Source organism: Amblyomma americanum, chromosome 2, assembly GCF_052857255.1.
Source record: "Amblyomma americanum isolate KBUSLIRL-KWMA chromosome 2, ASM5285725v1, whole genome shotgun sequence".
NCBI lineage: Eukaryota > Metazoa > Arthropoda > Arachnida > Ixodida > Ixodidae > Amblyomma > Amblyomma americanum.
Genome location: NC_135498.1, coordinates 60,188,706 through 60,203,199, shown reverse-complemented (window position 1 = coordinate 60,203,199; position 14,494 = coordinate 60,188,706). Strand labels below are relative to the sequence as shown.

The window sequence follows — 14,494 nt, the reverse complement described above, 5'->3', positions numbered from 1 at the left end:
GGCAGCAGGGGTGGCCGTGACGTGGTAGTAGTTGCAGTTTAGTGGAAGCTCGCGTAGTATACACCAGCTTTGCTTTCAACAGCACATTACGTTTAATACACTTGATACGCATGAAGTAAGATATAGAAAACAAATTTTGTACGTTCTTGCGGTCTGCCTGGAGTCATTGTCATTTCAAAGCGTTATTCACCTAGAAAGTGAAGTCACGGCAGCTCCTTTCTTCTTTCACTCCCTCCCTTATCCCTTCCCTAACGGCGCGGTTCAGGTGTCCAACGATATATGAGACAGATACTGCGCCATTTCCTTTCCCCAAAAACAAATTATTATTATTATTCAGCAACAGACGCACTACTCAGAATACATTTCTTGAGACCATAGTTGCATGGCGGTACTCGCTGAAACCACATTTTCGAATGCACTGAAAAGCGAGTAATCATACCCTATGTATTTTTGTGCTTAGAAGAAATACGTACAAAGCCGTTACTTTTCACCTTGGATTGATAATTTGTTCAGTAAATTCTATTAGGATAAAAAAAGCTGCATTGCGAAAGCGAGCATCAGGTAAAGTTTTGTTATTGAAGAACGGAAAACTGAGCGAGTTGATGCATCATTGAAGAAGTAAAAAACAGAGCAGCGATGACGGACAATTAAAGAAGGACAGCGCTTGTCCTTCTTCTTTGTTGTCGGTCGTCGCAGCGCTGTTTTTTACTTCTTCTATGAAGCTTTGCTGTTGTTCCAGGTTGTATTAAAATATGCTTGTTGTGTCTCATCATGATTTTGGCCCTTTTTTTCTACCAGACAGAGAATACCCTGTTACTGACGCCATCGAGGCCTTACTGCGATTGGCGATTGAAGACGATGAAAGTCCCATTGGGCAGGTTAGCTGAACGTTTATATTGTATACTATTATGCACATTAAGCCATTGTCCCGTCTTCGATCTCCAAGTTAAAAGGATCCCTGTCCTTCCGTCTTCCAATCTATCAGGCTACATCCTATTACCATTCCTTTTCCTGTCAAAACTTTCCTGTATCCAGCAATTAACCGCCTGTGTCTTGGCTACTCCCCCGTAGTGGGTATGTGCCAGCAATGTCTGAGGCCTTCCTTCCTTCCTTTATGAACTGGCACTGGTTCGCAGGATATGACCTAAAGTTGCTGACTCTGTACTTAGATAGCTGAACAGGGGTATCTTTTCGGGCAGCCGACGACACAACAGCGTTTTGTTTGAATGCTTTTTACATTCATGACGTAAGACTAGCCTTCGTATTACAGAGTATAGCTACCAGTGATGAAAAAAGCGACTGGTAATTATGGTTGCGCTTGCGTGGTTGCGCAGTTTTTGACTGCTGAGCACGCGTAATATGAAACTTTACATGCAGTGTTCGCCGCTAAAGTTAGTGCTGGGCACAATTGGAAGGCTAAATAATAGATAAGTGCAACTATTTCGGCCCTTATGGGAGTGGCGTGAGCAATGACGTTCTAATGCACCTTATGGAGAATCCGCGCTAAACATGCGTTTAGACTAGGTGGCTGCTCATTTCGAGAGTACAGAATACACAGCGCAAAGAAACTCTCAAGGCGTAAAGCGCTTGCTACCAACTGACGACTACTTTTGCGTTATCTCTTGAGTGTTCCTTTGTTTTCTCTCCTTTTTCCTGCTTATTCTTTGCTCTCTAAACGAATTATTCGCCTATACTGTCTGAATCTTCTATTGGAATAAGGTACATTTCATCTAAGAAAACTGTATTATTTGTTATTCCATGGTCTCTTGGCCTATTAGAGTGTCTTAGAAAGTGCAATATGTAAAGAGGTTTATGCTTTCGTTGTTGGCGTTCTATTGTGAAGCACATGATAAAAACAATAAACTGAACTTGAATAAAAAATTTTTCTCAGTGCTGCTTTAAAGTTCCCCGTAAAAAAAATTGTTCTTTGTGACACACTATCTCGTGTCCCAAGAGGTTATTTTTACGTTATTCAGCGCAAATCCGAGGGAGAGAAATTGATTAAATTTTTTCTCTTTTGTTTCAGTTCTAAGAACTACAGGGGCTGTATTCTGTAGCGATCTATTTATGTTGCACATCATTTCGTCCTCTGCCATTGGTCGCTGCACCTACTGACGTATGGCTTCAGAGGATACGGCACTCTGATCGTGATACAAACATACCTAGGTTGCCACTTACTTGCATAAACGGGTCCCACGTCCATTTCACGCTTGCCGACCTGCGCCGACACCCATGCATGAGTGATGGAGCGCGACGACACGTTTAACACACATGGCCAGCTTTATTGCTGCTTCATTACCAACTTTAGCGGCAAAAAAAAAAAAAACCGGGCGTCGTTTGTGCGACGAATTGGCGAAGCGTGCGACGTGTGTCTCCACCAAACTGGATACGGCTGCAGGAGGCTGGCTAGAGTCGTTGCCGCTAGCAGAGCGGCTGTGTCTGTGATTAGCTGTTTGCTTTCCTGCCTCTTTTGTTGTTTTCGTCGCAATGACATCACGGCGAAATGAAATCGGAAATGAAACGGATTGCCACATAATACAGTCCCAGTATTCACCACGATTTGATACATCTTTAATGGTACCCAACGAAAAAACAAGCTATGGAAGAGGGTAGCAGCACTTGGCTTTTGAATAGGCCTGACTAATTTGAACATGTTTGGTAGATCATTGCCAGCTTTCTGTCCCACTTGCTGCGAATCAGCCGTAATAAATTTCACTCCACTTCCACAGCGGCCTCAAAGACGTAGTTTGGGTGAGACGCCCTTGCACGCGGCGTGTTTCCACGGGAACGAGGAGATGGTGCGCACGTTGATAGAGACGGGAAGTAGCGTTGAAGCCAAAGACAGGGAGGATGACCGACCTTTGCATTACAGCGCTTTCGGGTGAGTGACGAGTTTCTGCTAGTGCACCGCTTTGAGACCTGCCACTTTGTGATGGAGTTGTTACTTTGATTTCGATGACTACGTATACTCCCGTGATAACTTGTAGTCTGGCTAGCGAAAGTAAAGCGAAATTACGGATTGCAGAAGACCTTTCTTCTTTTCGAATTGTTCATTAAAGGTTTCTTTTGCATACAATTTTTTTTGTGCTACATTAAACGTGCCGTTTTTTTTTGATAACCTTACAATATTTAAACTCAATATTTAACCTTTGTCTTCCTGAAACGCTGTCGTGTACTATGAGGGTGCCTTGGTAGAGGATGCAAAAATAGCTAGAAGCTGCCCAGAATCTTTTGAATGCGGATGTGTGCTTAGAAAATTATTCTAAATGCTGGATAACTGTGCCTGCAGCAAAATATTTCGCTATCTATACGCTTCCCGCCATTTCCATTGCGACCATTGTTTTGTAAAAGCGGCAGCTTGAGAGTATTCAACTTCTATGAATTGGATGAATCGCACTTCAGCACCGAATGTGTTAGTATCTTTTTCGTATTGGTCGGCAAGAGCAACGTGGGTAATACCAGGTGTTTCAGGGAAGACTGAGTAGGTTTCAAAAATAGGCTTTTTTTTGGGTAAAGAAATGACTTTTGCGGCATAGTATTGCCAGTGTTGGTGGACACCGGAAAGCAGGCGAGTAGCTTTAAATAGCAAGCTAGTCAGGTAACCTCTGATATTTAATTTTTAAATATCAGAGCTAGGCAACTCGTTACATTTAGAGAGTTGTAGCTGGTAGTTATTTATATTATAATTGGTTTTTGGGGAAAGGAAATTGCGCAGTATCTGTCTCACATATCGGCGGACACCTGAACCGTGCCATAAGGAAATGATAAAGGAGGGAATGAAATAAGACAGGAAGATAGATGTGCCGTAGTGGAGGGCTCCGGAATAATTTCGACTACCTGGGGATCTTTAACGTGCACTGACATCGCACAGCACACGGGAGCCTTTGCGTTTCGCCTCCATCGAAACGCGGCCGCCGCGGTCGGGTTCCAAGCCGGGTACTCCGGATCAGTAGCCGAGCGCCCTAACCACTGAGCCACCGCGGCGGGTCAGTTATTTATAACAATATCGGGTTTTAGAATTTCGAAATCGACACTATACTCAGCGCTGTGGCTCGACAAAATTTGGCTACATTGTGCCAAAATACACGCGCTTTCGAAAAGCATGCATGCGAAGCAACCTTTCCAGTGCACGCAACTAGTATAAAAAACAAGTTTTGTCGAGCCACAGCGCCAAGGGTAATCCATTTGTTAATTCTAAAACTGATATAGCTATTAATAACGACCGGCTACAAATCTTCAATTGCAACTGGGCGTCTAACTGTAATAGTTAAAAAGTTAATTATTAAAAATTAGTTAACCAGCCTAACCAGCCTACTGCTTGAAAGTATTTACTAGTTTCCTAATGTCTGCCAACACTGGTAACAGTACGCTGAAAAGCCATATTTTTACATCAAAAAGCCTATTTTTGAGAATTTCTTAGTCTTCCCTGAAACACCTGGTATAAAAAGAGCACATCATGTGGAAATTGCTGAGGCTGAGATTGGGATTTGTTAGTGTCACAACATAAAGAAATATGGATGCGGATTTTCCCTGCTGTCCTTCACAGCGACGGCAATTTACATTCGTGTTCTCCAGAAATGAGCCGGGAATCATGCGCCTTTTAATAAACGCTGGAGCGGACATCAACGCCCAGAACGAGAAGAAGCGGACGCCGCTGCAGGTGGCAGTGATAAAGGAGAACGCTGACTGCGTTCGAACGCTGCTCTCCTATGACCGTCGCATTGACGTCAACTCGAGGGTAGGCATTTGAGTCCGTGTTGAGAAGGTCATTATCGCGAAGAGGTATTCGCGTTTGCTGATTTGCAGTTACAGTCTAGCCCACTTATAACCGTCGCAATTATAACGAACGCTCTTATTAAGAACGAGGGCATTGATACCGTCGAAATATGAGTTAGGGCAACGGGACTGTGTCTCAGACGCGATAAACAACCGTGGCGGTATAACTCGATTAGAACGAACGAGGAGCCGTCGTAAACTCGGCCCTGCAGTAAAAAAGAAAAGAAAAGCTCGCGCTTGCGGTAAGCGCAGAGGTCGAAAAGCGTCTCCAATTTACCATTCCCCCCCCCCCCCCCCCCCACCCTACCACCGGAAAGAACGTGGGGACACAAAAGCGCAATAAAAAGGCGAGAGGCTGCCCACAAAATGGCGCAGTTTCCCCAAATCCTGTCATGAAAGACGCATCCCTTGAAAGCGGTTTGTTGAGAGCTATAGGGCCTTGGCGAGGGACAAATACATATGACCGGCCTGGAGAAAGCGGAAAGCGTATTGAAAACGTATGCGCCACTTGGAAGCGCAAGGAGACGAAAGAAGAGTGACATACGACACAAGCGCAGCGATATGTTCTTTGAAAAAGCCGACGCGCATAATAGCCGTTTCTAAGAAAAAACGCCAGTTTCATCTGACTTCGTAATGCTGGCCGTAAGATATGAAGTGCCCTTACCGCGAAACTCCGATACAAACAAAGCAACCCGCGCGGTCGGCAGGTTCGTTATAAGTGAGCTCGACTGTATGTAAAAATTGTCCACATTGCTTTGGCATGAATACCATAGAAGTCCACTCTATACTTTGAACGGTATTCGCCGCCATCTAAGCGGGAGGTTTACTGAGTGCTTTCCATTTTCATTCCAGGACTCCTTAGGAGACACGGCGTTGCATGACGCCATTGGCACCGGAAACCTCGAAATTGCCAGCTTGCTGATAGATTTTCCTTCTGTGGATATGACAGTCATGAACAACCGTGGCTTTAATGCTCTACACCATGCTTGCTTGAAGGGGAAAGACCTGTAAGAATTTCATTGTTTTCCTTCTTTTTCAAAGAGTTTGATTGGGGCCGTGTTCAATACAGCTCGAACTCGATAAGCTTGTGGCACAGCGCCATTTTCAGTTATATCATGCAGGATGCAATACTACATCATTACCGCAGAATAGTATGTGCGTAACCTTGGCTCCTGATTTGTTTTTTCCTCCTGGCATGGTATTTGGGAGAGTGGGGGAAGCCTCATACCTGAGGCTGTACACCGCCAGTACCATGACCTACTACGCCTCTTTACTACTATAACGTTAGGTGCGCTCTGTTAAGACGCTGCTTCATCTTATTTCTATTCCTAAACAGAACGCAGTGACAACGTAGCCACAGGCACCTATATCTTTCTCGGGCCAACGCGAACTTGTCCTCATTTCAGCATTGTGGAGAGAATCATCTCGAGGCGACCTGACATGGTGAACATGCCGAAAGAAGACGGATTCACGGCTTTACATTTGGCAGCCACTAACGGACACTATCGTGTCGCAAAGGCCTTGCTAATGAAGGTATTTTTCTTTCTTATTGTTGCTAGAGAACGCTTTGGAATGTGGCCCTCGCTGACGCGCAGCAAGATTAACTTTCTCGCCCTTACTCTTTTGGATGCAGCAAGAGCTTTCATGGGTGCGTAAACAACATGGGGTTAAATCAGTTTGACACCTATTTCAGTTACAAAACGCTATCTTGTTTCTGATAGCTAAGAAGGGAAGGAATTTATAATATACTTTAGACGAAAATATTTTGACGACGCTTAAGTCACTTTTAGCAAATAAGGATGCGAAACGCTGGGGCTCACTCGAACTGTGCTGGTTAAGTTGATTTATCATCCGTATTGCAAAGCTCCAGCCATGTCAGTGACCTGCGACCCACAAGTGGTAAAAATTCTGATTACTACCACATATAGTTTCAGCACCAGCTGGCAGTTTGACATTTTCGCTTAATTGTCACTGCCCAAGAAGGAGTAGTCGCTTAGTTAACTGAAAAACGAATTGGTATGAGTAAACAGAACAATTTTGTCCACTGGATGTTTTTAAACGCTAAAATTCTCGCTGACCGCAAAAGCCTGAAATTATGTAGCGTGCAACGTAGCCAGTTATGGAGAGAAAAATTATTGGGGTGACGTGAAGCAATATGAAAGAGCAAAACCGGCTCAGCAGCAAAGGCGAGTTAAGGATATAATTGCTGCAACCAAGGAGAAATGGGCATGGGAAGAGGATTTACCGCGAACAAGTAACAGATAGTCGTTTAGGGTGACTTGTGGAAATTCAAGACAAAGGAAATGTAAAGGGGGCTTGCAGAGAGTCACGGGGATACAGGGTGGCCGTATCTGGCGCAGGACAGGGTTAATAGCATGTAAATGGGAGAGGCCTTTGTCGTGCAGTGGATGTGGCTAGGCTAGGCTGATAGAAGATGATTATCATCGCTGGTGCTTGACGGTAGTCATTTTCGGCATTGTAAAATAATATATCAGAGAAGCGACAGTGTTCTACGTAACGACTGTAGCCAAAGAGAGAATATGCGGCACTTTTTTTCAGGAAATTCAAGCTTTCCCTGAATGTGGTATAATGCATTGTGTAACAGTGGGAAGTGGCGATGCCTAGCCACTGCAGCGGTGCCCCTGCTTAAAATTTCAGTCTTTATCGCTCCGGTTTTTTCCTCCCTAACTTGCTTCCAGTGTCATGATATGATTATGAGACATCATTCCAGTCTACAGAAAGAAACGGACAAAGATAGTCTACACTCTTTGTCCGTGTGTTTCTGTAAAGATAGTCTACTCTCTTTATCTACTCTCTTTGTCCGCGTGTTTCTGTAAAGATAGCCCACTCTCTTTGTCCGTGTGTTTCTGTACGCTGGAATGGTGTTTAATAATTATATCCAGAACCAATCTGCCCAGCTCTCTACGCTTAGCCAGTGCCATGATGTTTAAGAGTAGATAACTTTCATCGTCATGGTCGAAATTTCCGCCAGTTGTGCAAGCTGTTTTGTAATGCTCCTATCCGAAGAGTTAGGATGTGCCTACTTTGATTTTTGAGGGTCTGGTGCGTTGATTTCTACAAACGAGAGTTCGTGGCGAAACGCCCAGAGATGGGCGCATTGCTGATATATGAAGCCTAGACATGTAAACTAGTGGAAACACAGGCGAGAGCCGTCCGTACGTCTTGCTGTACTGACTAAGAATCGCTTTCAACTCAGTGATTGTAATAGAATGAGCTACCACTGCTCTTATTCAGCGTTTTGATTTTTATATCGTAGTTTTCTTGTATACAGCAGCTTAAGTTTCCGCCACAATGCTGGTTGATAATCGCCGCTTTTACTTGTCATCTTGTGGTTATGGTTGGTATTTCTGCGCTGTTCCGTCTTTTCTAAGAGTGGCATGGGGCGGTTAAATTGGCCACTGCACCACTACTGAAGAGTTGAAAGTCGTCAACTTACATTTGAGGAATTAGCGCTGCGGGGGCACAGTTGGTTCGACAAATGTCTTGCGCTTGGGAGCATATACATTGCTGCGTTCATCCTGCAGGGCGTGTGCAGTCTGAACGTTCGAAACATTAAGGGAGCGACGCCACTTCTCTTGGCGACATTCTTCGGTCACTGGGACGTTGTGGAGCTGCTCGTCGAAGCCGGCGCAGATGTAAACATCCAGGACAATGACGGGGACACTGCCCTTCACGTCGCTGCTGTCACTCACAGACTTCGGGAGCTACAGTCTTCAGCGACATCCAACGCTCCGCACTTGGTTGCGGTGCGTGAGTTATATATTTCTTATATGCGGTGATACGACTCCGCACACCCGCTGTTGTAGCTTTTGGAGTGCGGTTTATTTATAGTTAAAGCACACTCGTCGTGCGACGAGTCAGTTTTTCGAGGCTTCTCAGCTTTACAGCAGGGCAAACGACAGGCGTGCATTGAACTGTAGGGCAGCTGTGAAAAGGTTTATGAAACTCATTGCTGGCTGCCGAACTTGTATCATCACTTTTACGCTGGCTACATTGACGTGCATTGTTATTCAGTAATAATAATAATAGTAATTAATATTGATTAGTGGCATTATACATGTCCAAGTCGTGGGCTTCGCGATTAGGCACGTCGTATTGGAGGGCTCCGTCAATTTAGCTCTTCGCTTCTATCGGAATGCGAGCATCGCAGCCTGAAATCGAGCACGCAAGCTGACACTTCCTAGCAGAACGCCAAGCCGCTAAGCACAATGCATATGCATATGGTATTGTGTGGCCTTTCATGTCTGTGCTCCCGATCAGTCATGCTAATACTAGTAAACAGTCTATTGATTGAGGAGTCGTGCAGAGACGAAGTGTACTACACACGAATCGGCCGACCGGCAGCTACACGCACGTGTCAGACGTGGCGCATGGCACATCGATAAAAAAGTGTGGACGAAAGCAGGCCCGCCCCATTATTAATACGCTTCAGTGGAAGGGCTGGCTGTGATCACCGTTACCATGATGACGCAGATCGGACGAGAGCTTCCGAATGACCGTCTGGCCCCTGTCTGCTACCTGGCCAACAGAGGAGCCGACCTGTACAAGAAGAATAAGCGTGGCACCACACCTTTAGAGATTGCCGACAAATTAGATGCCTCGCTACATGTGATAAACTGGGCTTCGAGAAGGTCAGTATTGGAAAATGCCTTTCTGCAGTATACACATACACTGCAGGTGATTATGCTTCAGTCTGTGCATGATACCTGTCTGCATTTAGGTAACTATAGCGCTTATATAGAAAGTGAGTGCGAGCTCTGGCGCATGCTTGGTGTCTGGTACGCAGTAACATCATGAAAGTTCAGGTGCTTGGGCGAAAATTCGATGAGGAATTTCAGAAAACTTATAGGTCCATCTTCGTGTAATACAGATGGAGCGTAGAATAAACACCGAAACAGGTACTATTCGGCAAATGTAGGAGAACAGCATTGTAGCCATAGAGCGCAGAGCGTGCATTGCCAACGGGCCCAACCGGCCTTGTGCCTGTCATCACTGTCGGATATCCGCTCCTGCCTTGCCTTTATGTCGGTCCTGGTCTAAAGTATTCCAGAAAACTGATGGGCACATAGCATCTCATGTTTTGTCGGGAAACAACACCACTTTACGTTCCCTGGGAATTGGAGACCATTGTTTCGATGGCGGATCAAAGAGTCTCAAAGCGGTTCTTTATTGGTTTTGCAAGAAGGAAGGAGGTGGTAGTGAAAATGCTTCACTGACACGTTTTGGAGCCAAGGATTGACGTGGCAGGGGTCCCTGAAAAAAAGGAAATGACACAGAAGGCCTCGCTGTCCACAAGTTTGCTGGAAAAGGGTGCTGAGTCGCATTTTACCAAAGGCAGTTTCTTTCCATCTACTGACTTATCTCCCGCATAGCGGCGTTGTAGTCCTGCACGATGCATCTGCACGGCAGGTGATGAAGCTTTCAGCGCAGCACATGGAAGATTGCCGATGATGTCACACAGCCTCTCCTAACGTCTTTATCTCCTGCTTTGATGAAGCGCTTGTACAAAGACACTCCCGTAATCTAGAAATTTGAAATTACATTTTCGCAGTGTGTGTCGCAACCTGCTTGTTAGGTGCACCAACCAATGCTGACATGCCGTTTGCGCTTAGGAGCAAAGCTAGCAAAAAGAGGCCATGGATGGTAGTGTTTACTCAGCTTGGCAAGCCGTCATGTGCATTTCTCGAGTCGATCCGCACCGCATGCGGTTGTCATTAATCGATAGCCAAGGGGCGCAGCGAACCAGCATGTGAGACGGCTGTCTCCAGCACTGCACGTCGTAAGCGCCAGCCAGATTTCCGGCTTCCTTTGGCCCTCGTACATGTGACGTGATGTTTTCTAGCACGGCGTCTAACTGTGTCCACTTTTATTAACATCGTGGTAAAAAAAAGAAAAAAAGGTCCTGGTACAACCGCGCCTATTTCTTTCCAGTCAGACACAGTGCCTTCTTCAGCACTATCTGTGACTTCCGGTATGAGAGCCGCGTCGGTAACAATCTAATGGCCTGTAATGCGGTGTCATGCATTTAATTCGGTCAGTTTTTAGCTTTAAAGTTTGAAGTTTAAAGTTTAAAGCCAAATATTGGGCTGAGAATTATTCTGCTATTTCACTCGTAATTCTAGTGTAACGTGTTTTTACAAGGAGCAACAATGGTACGAAGACACTTGCCACGCTAGGGTATCACCAGCTTTGATGGCATAGTGAACACGCATTTTTTGAATTGCTGATATGATTTATATCATTTCGTTTTTGCCAGTCGGTTCGTGGTTTCCGACGCCTCCAAGGCGGAAAGCGCTGCTCGCAGTGCCAATGATGGGCAGTGCAAGATCTGCATGGAAGCAGAGGCCAACGTCATCTTCCAGCCCTGCGGTCACCAGATGACTTGCGAGGATTGCTGTCGGCGCTGCAAAGTCTGCCTCACATGTGCCGTGCGCGTTGAGGCGAAAGTCAGCCTTGGTAAGTGCTGGTTATTTCGAATGAGCATTCGTTATTGCCTGAAGGCTTCATTAACAATTATTGAAATACCGACGGACATTCATGCTTACTATTTGCAAGAAAATTCCATGCGAACTTTTCATCGCACATATTTGTTGATTTGAAATCATTTTGCTGGCGCTTAGTGAACACACAAGGCAAAGAACACACACAGGACAGTCTGTCCTGTGTATTTGTGTTCTTTGTCCAACTAGCCCAAGTTTCCGCCTTAATAATTGTTGATTTGTTTGCTTTGTTTATTTATGTAAACTCTTGATAAAGGAAAAAGTACTAGTGGTCAAAGGAAACAGTTCTGGAGCTTGTGGCTGCCAACTGCAATATGTGCGTGTCTTTCCTAAAGTGCTTTAGGTAAAATTCCATGCCTTCTATTGCAGTTCAGAAATTCGAGTGACAGTTTCTGCGCTGCTAATTTGAATTTTTGAGTGGCTGAGCTCCGGTCGGCTTTTGTCAGCCTTGCATTAAGTGTAGAATGAAAGGATAGGAAGGGCTCTCTATTGTCTAACTTAATGACTACGTTATGACTGCGGCTTCCACCATCGAAGTTCTGTTTACGTGCTTACTGCAGATGGAACTCCCATCACAGGCCCGGAAGCGAATCAGAAGGCAAATGCAGAACGGGACAGAGAGCTGGACAGCAGAGTGCGAGAGCTGGAAGACCGCCACACGTGCGGGATCTGCGTGGACAGACCTCGCGACATAGCCTTCCTATGCGGACACGGAGCATGCTCGGTGTGTTCTGAGAACCTCTACCTGTGCCACATGTGCCGTCGTCCCATAGAGAGGAAGATAGCGCTTTACTAAGACTGCCTACCCCGCAACCTAGGCCATGTGGCTATGTACACCTTCTGAGAATGTGCGAAGAGAGCGTGCAATACTTCTAACTAATCTGAGGCCTTGTAATCCGCAAAAAGTCTTTTTGCCGATTCATTCGTTTGTCATTTTAGCACTGGTATCTGCCGCCACTGATGGTAGCAAGCAAACGATTCCAGTCAACGGCTCTTGTTCGGCGGTAATCTTTGACAGAGGAAAGAAACCAGTGAGAAAAAAGATTGAAAAACATGGGCTTAAGAAACTTTATTGCCTCCGAACTGTTTTTAAAAGCCATTAGTGTATAAGACAGGCGACATGCCAGAATTCTGCGGCAAGATTCTTTTACCTGAGTGGAAGGTGTATGCAGTTTGATGCAGCATTTGCAATACAAGATTAAATTTGATGTGTTCATGCGATTTGAATTAAAATGCGACCATTCGGTAGAGCTTGTCTTACTAACAGATTTAAAAAACAATTTTGTGTGCTGAAATGTCCGGCGGCAAGCTCTTGGTGTTATAACTTTGTGATAATGTTGTTTTCCTCCAGAACGGTAAAATGCTGGGTCAGTTGGTGCCACAATATTCAAAAAAATTTAGCGCGGAAACACACGACAAAGAGTGAGGCACACACGACAAAGAGTGAGGCACACATAGAGGCACTAACTTGCAACTGAATATTTATTTGATCTTCCACCCAGACAAAGACCCGCACATACACTCCTATCCCTCACGAACCAGCTTTGAAATAATTGTGCGCACTTTTTGACTAGCCCACTGGGCTTGCCACGAACTAGTTCCAAGAGGCACACAATACCCTGAGCGATGATGCTTGTGTTGCTTTTAAGAACACGTGTTCTTTTTAGAACAGGTTCAAGCGTAATGCTCTTGACATCCTTGTCTATATTGCAAACAGTTGTTTCAAAGCTGGTCTCTGACGTGGCGTGTTTGGGATTGACGCGCATGCACGTTTCTTTGTCTGGGTGGATAATCAAATAAATGCTCAACTGCAAATTATAGGTCGAGTTGTGTGCCTCGCCGCCCGTCTTGTGTATCCGCTCTAAACTTTTTTAATAATGCGTCTCACGAGGCGTATCTCAAAAACCGGTGCAAAATAACCCCCGAAACAGTATTAAGACCAGAAGGAAGGAACACTTAGTCCAAGTAGCGAATTCTTGCATGTGGTAGGCGATGCTTTCTTAGACTTCGGCTATATATGTATATAAACATATAATCTGTACTATACCCTTTCAAATTGCTTCTAACTGATGTGATAGATATCGGAAACATTATGAATTCTCGAAAAAATCGTTACAAACAGTAAATGTTCCGCCGCTCTTGCTTGGAACCGGCCGTCGAAAACAAGATAAAATGTCATTTGTCATAAAATTCTGCATATTTTCATCACATTACAAGCATTCTTTTATTCAATATATCGACCAAATGCAGTTTCTGATACGGAGCTTAGCCTCGTCGTGAGAATATACTTTGTTTTCGCTCTCAGCATATTCTCGCTTGTGATAGCGCAGAGCGTTTAAGCAGATGAACCGGTGCGGCGCTGTGCGAGTAGTATTGTACTCAACAAGCAGTGCTCAATGAAACTGCTTAATGCTTCTGCGATGGTTTTGTGCGCGTGTGCAGTTTTTGTTTTCAGTATGGTGTTTATTTTGTTTTGCTCTTTAGGGGCGGTTTCGTTGCGTTTTGGGGCCATGATGGTTACGAAACCTGTAATAAATAAACTTCAGAAATGTGGTCTTCTTTTTAGCCGCAGAGTTTGTGCCATTTTTGTGCCATTCCGACTCTCGGCACTGCGAAAGATACTGTGTACAACGAATTTGCAGACTGCAGTAGCCTTCAGTGTCTGCCCTTGAGGTTTTATCTGTGTACTCTACTCGACTCCTGTACCCTGCTGTACTGGTGACGGCCGGGAGAATCTGGCAGAAGACAGCCTGAATGAACATGCTGAGCCGCGAAGATTGCACACAGAGTACCGTGCGATGAACATGTAGCCAGAAACATGAACACGTTAATCCCGTTCAGGGTGATTTTTAAGCTGGCGATAAGCATTTTAGTGTTAAATTCATCGCTTATAAGCCCACCACAGTGTCGAAGAAATTTTCTTTTTTCTTTTTCACTTCTTTCCTTACCGCTTCCATTTTCAATGTATCCAAACTAATAAATGAACGGGAGCTGCAATACCCGTGAGCTTTCATGTCCCATAGCTTCTCACAGCGTTTATGGGTGAAAAGCTACACATGGTGGCCGGTTTAGCGCTTTGCCTTTCTTTTCGCAGGCCATTTTCAGTTTTCCCACTGTGTGATAATTTTCGGAAAGCTCGCAACAACGGTGCGGTGTGGTTCTTTGCTGTCATTGCGTCTTCACCATTTTTACAAGTT

The 14,494-nt window shown here is 45.0% G+C and overlaps 1 protein-coding gene across 1 annotated transcript in view; it reads left to right on the top strand.

The window, feature by feature from the left end:
- LOC144121311 (E3 ubiquitin-protein ligase MIB2-like) overlaps positions 1–13,718 on the top strand; it is a 31,067-nt gene extending 17,349 nt beyond the window's left edge. Inside the window, exons 7-15 of the mRNA XM_077654465.1 lie at positions 799–878; positions 2,730–2,881; positions 4,576–4,738; positions 5,629–5,783; positions 6,183–6,309; positions 8,322–8,543; positions 9,271–9,428; positions 11,054–11,253; positions 11,858–13,718. Coding sequence (XP_077510591.1) covers positions 799–878; positions 2,730–2,881; positions 4,576–4,738; positions 5,629–5,783; positions 6,183–6,309; positions 8,322–8,543; positions 9,271–9,428; positions 11,054–11,253; positions 11,858–12,093 — 1,493 coding nt within the window. The 3' untranslated portion in view covers positions 12,094–13,718. The remainder of the gene's footprint in view (positions 1–798; positions 879–2,729; positions 2,882–4,575; positions 4,739–5,628; positions 5,784–6,182; positions 6,310–8,321; positions 8,544–9,270; positions 9,429–11,053; positions 11,254–11,857) is intronic.
- Positions 13,719–14,494: the final 776 nt, after the last annotated feature.